The 3,947-nt window shown below is 32.0% G+C and overlaps 1 protein-coding gene across 1 annotated transcript; it reads left to right on the forward strand.

The window, feature by feature from the left end:
• Positions 1–1,442: 1,442 nt before the first annotated feature.
• LOC127241159 (2-alkenal reductase (NADP(+)-dependent)) lies at positions 1,443–3,924 on the forward strand. Its single transcript, XM_051260075.1, has 5 exons — positions 1,443–1,883; positions 2,005–2,185; positions 2,899–3,065; positions 3,179–3,261; positions 3,359–3,924. The coding sequence occupies exons 1-5, from the start codon at positions 1,632–1,634 to the stop codon at positions 3,735–3,737; spliced, it is 1,062 nt and encodes a 353-aa protein (XP_051116032.1). The 5' UTR covers positions 1,443–1,631; the 3' UTR covers positions 3,738–3,924.
• The last annotated feature ends 23 nt before the right edge of the window (positions 3,925–3,947 follow it).

A 3,947-nucleotide genomic window follows, 5' to 3' on the forward strand; every position in this document is an offset into this window, starting at 1 on the left:
AACACATTACATAATATATTATTACATATTAGTTACTAATTATACCGAAGATGTTTTATATAAACATTATGTATTGTTTAGTATTGTGATATTAAGAGATATGTAATAAACAATGATAATTAAATATATATGTGGAAAATTTATTTATTTTTTCTCAAAATGTAACTTAAAACAAAAATAAAAGGACAATACTATCAAATTATACTATACTAGCAAGCCGAATATGAACATAAAAAGTGATTGGCTTGACAATCAACTAGCAAACTGTGAGTTTAAAGTCTTATCTTTACATACAAAGAAGTATTGTATTTCGACAATTATATTAAAAAATTCTTGTTGATTCTCTCAATAAAGATAATGTCAAATTAAAATTAAATACTAAATCTAGAAAATATTTACGCCGCATATGAGGGTAGAATATCAAAGTAGGTGATACTATTGTAAATTAAACATGAATATAAATAGTGATTTGATCAATAATCAAATGGAAATATTATGAGTTTAATGTCCTATGTTTAGATACAAAAACACATATTGCATGTTAACAATTGTATCTATAAATGTTACTGTCCGCCTTTAAGCTCTTATTTAATTTTTGCGTTATTATATTTAATATTAAAAATTTCTTTATATTTGTATAATTGTTTTGCACAAATATCATTATAATAGTATTATAAAAAACTAATAGAAATATTTTTGTCATTTTCTATTGATTTGTACTATATTTTCATATAATAATAAAGGATATGTTAATAAAAACAATACTCATTCCCACCATCCAAAATAACTTTCTAAAATTTTGTAAATTGTTATGAAATAATAATATTTTAATAATTTATAAATGTGTAAGATGATTTTGATATTTTTATATATAGGTTAATTGTATATACTTCCTTAATCATTTAAATCTATTTCAATTTTGTTTGTATTTTACAAAAAAATATAAAAGTAAATTTCAATAACAGAGATAGTATAACGAGATATTTGTAATTTATGTAAAATTTTAAAAAATATTTTAATATTAATATATAATTATTTTATAATAAAAACAAATATTTTTAACAAAAAGAATAAAAAAATAGTAAAAAAATATTTTAACTTTTAAAAATTTAAATTTAATTGATATACTCTCTCCTTCTTTGCTACTGTGTTTCTTCTACCGTATATACTTGAATTTAGAAAAAATATAATTAGTAAATAATTAAAAATATATTAGTAAAAATAATTATTTTATAATAAAAATAATTAAAATTAAAATAAAAATAATTAATTAGTATAATTGAACTTAAAAAATTATAAATTAAAAAATTTAAAATAACATTAAACTTTATAATACTTTTCAAAGAAAAGAAAATGATAGACGTGGACAAGGCAGATAAGCGGCAAGGGAGTAATATACATCTGTTGACCTTTTGTTGAAGATCTTCCATTAAAAAGGAGACCGGTAAGTGCACCTACTCGCCGTCCTGGTGGAATCACACACAGTGACAGCCAGTGGCTAGGATTGAATCTGAAGCGACATTGATTGATTGATGATTGAGGAGGGAGGTTCAAGATCAGGCTCATTCATTCATTTCTCACATTTAGTTTAATTTAGTTTGTTTCGAGGATTCAAAGAGGAAAGGGAAAAGATGAGTGCAGCAGCAGTAGGTTTGGGGAAAATGGTGGATAACAAGCAGATTATATTCAAAGGATACATAGAGCAGCGAGCACCTGAGGAGACAGACATGGAAGTGAAGGTGGGAAACAAGATGAAGCTGGAAGCTCCAAAAGGCTCTGGCGCCATCCTCGTCAAGAATCTCTACCTCTCTTGCGATCCCTACATGCGTGCCCGAATGCGCGACTTCCATGGCTCCTACTTTCCGCCTTTTGTTCCTCATTCCGTATGCTAATTAATTAATTTCTTGTTCCTTCCTAGATTGAAATGCAATGCAATGCAATGCAATGCAATGCTTCTTAATTAGCAGTTTAACTTACTTTCTGGGGGGTTTTGTTTTGGATAAGGTTGTTGAGGGATTCGGTGTGTCCAAAATAATCGATTCAGATAATCCCAACTTCAAAGGGGGAGAGTTTGTTGCTGGATTTACTGGGTGGGAAGAGTACACTTTGATTTACAAGACTGAGCAGTTGAGAAAAGTTGAGCCTGATCATCGTATTCCACTGTCGTATCATATCGGCCTCCTCGGTATGTATGTATGTATATAGTTCATTAACTTGTCTATGTTTTGGATTGAACTCTTCGATTATATTATATGTTCTTCTGAATAAAGCTAATCTAACTGGAGGGGGGTTGTACATATCTTATAGATCGAGGAAATGAGTATACACATTGTGTGCTGGCATTGCATTACTAAAAGATATAAGAGTTTGTTGATGATGAGTATTTGAGCAAGTAAGAACCACAACATGTGGCTGCAGTCTGCAGAGTCATTTTACCAGCTGATAAATCAATCATTATATATATATATATATATATATATGTATAAAACATGTTTTGTGAACTTGGGTGTAGCAAATCCAATAGGGAGAAGAATTTGCCTTGAACTTGGACAATAGTGTAGTGAATAGAATAACAAGTTTGATATTCTTAGCTCTTAATATAATTTAGGCAAAATTACTTATTGGATTAAATACAATATTTTAAAAATTATAAGAAAGTCTCGTGCAATTCTTTTTTAGGATTATGTGTAATGGTTCATGAAATATGAGGGAGTCTTGTGGAATTTCGAAATCACGAGGAAGTATGGTATTGATTTTTCAAATTACAAGTAAACTATATGTGATTTTGCCAATAAATTTATATCATGAGGAATGCCTTGTATGTGTTGATCAAGGAGAGAATGGCATCTTTATATTGCATTTATAACTTGTTTAAGCAAGTAGTTGGAACTTGTGTAGGGATGCCTGGCTTCACAGCTTATGCTGGATTCTATGAGGTTTGTAGCCCTAAGAAAAACGAATATGTGTTCGTATCTGCTGCCTCTGGAGCTGTCGGGCAACTTGTTGGCCAGCTTGCAAAACTACATGGATGTTATGTTGTTGGAAGTGCCGGGTCCAGCGCAAAAGTGAGCATCCACACACACACACACATATATCCGATATATATATATATATATAGATACATATTCGAAAGTGGAATTATTGTACAGCACTCAACAATGTCATATGGTGTCTTTAGGTCGGTCTTCTGAAGAAGGAACTTGGTTTCGACGATGCTTTCAACTACAAAGAAGAAGGGGATCTTGATGCTGCCCTTAAAAGGTCAGCCATCCATTCATCCATCAAGAACATTTTGATTAGCAGCCATATGAATGACTAACTAACTAACTAACTAACCAACTAAATTGCAAAAAAATAGATACTTCCCAGAAGGCATCGACATATACTTTGAAAATGTGGGGGGAGCCATGCTCGAGGCTGTGCTGCAGAACATGAGAGTTAATGGACGGATTGCTGTTTGCGGGATGGTGTCTCAGCATAGCATGTCGGATCCAGATGGGGTCAGGAACTTGTTCAATCTTGTCCCAAAGCGCATCCGGATGCAGGGCTTTCTGCAGAGCGATTTCTTGCATCTATATCCGAGGTTCCTTGAGGAGGTGGGCAGCCTCTACAAGCAAGGGAAGATAAAGTATGTGGAGGACAGGAATGAGGGGCTCCAAACTGGTCCAACTGCATTTGCAGGACTCTTCTCTGGGAAGAATACTGGAAAACAGGTTATTTGTGTAGCCCATGAATAAAATAAAATGAACAAGATAGATGGAAACAAAAGCATATCTCAAGACTCAAGTCAAGGATGATGCTATCTGTTTTCTAGTTTGCTTATTCACTTTAATTAATTTTTTGCATATGATATTCCAACCGCTTATTTTCCCCGAGGATGTTGAGTACTGTTACTATTATTAATGATTCACGTGTAAGGCTTTAGAGATTATCTAAGCAACCTGTGG

This window comes from Andrographis paniculata, unplaced genomic scaffold (assembly GCF_009805555.1).
Source record: "Andrographis paniculata isolate CXL003 unplaced genomic scaffold, ASM980555v1 Contig82END, whole genome shotgun sequence".
NCBI classification, from domain to species: domain Eukaryota; kingdom Viridiplantae; phylum Streptophyta; class Magnoliopsida; order Lamiales; family Acanthaceae; genus Andrographis; species Andrographis paniculata.

Bases quoted from the DNA above. Each gene is read 5' to 3' on its own strand.
- LOC127241159 (XM_051260075.1), top strand. From the start codon at position 1,632: ATGAGTGCAGCAGCAGTAGGTTTGGGGAAAATGGTGGATAACAAGCAG. The intron at 3,066-3,178 runs GTGAGCATCCAC...TGGTGTCTTTAG, and splicing joins GTGCCGGGTCCAGCGCAAAA to GTCGGTCTTCTGAAGAAGGA. The intron at 3,262-3,358 runs GTCAGCCATCCA...GCAAAAAAATAG, and splicing joins CTTGATGCTGCCCTTAAAAG to ATACTTCCCAGAAGGCATCG.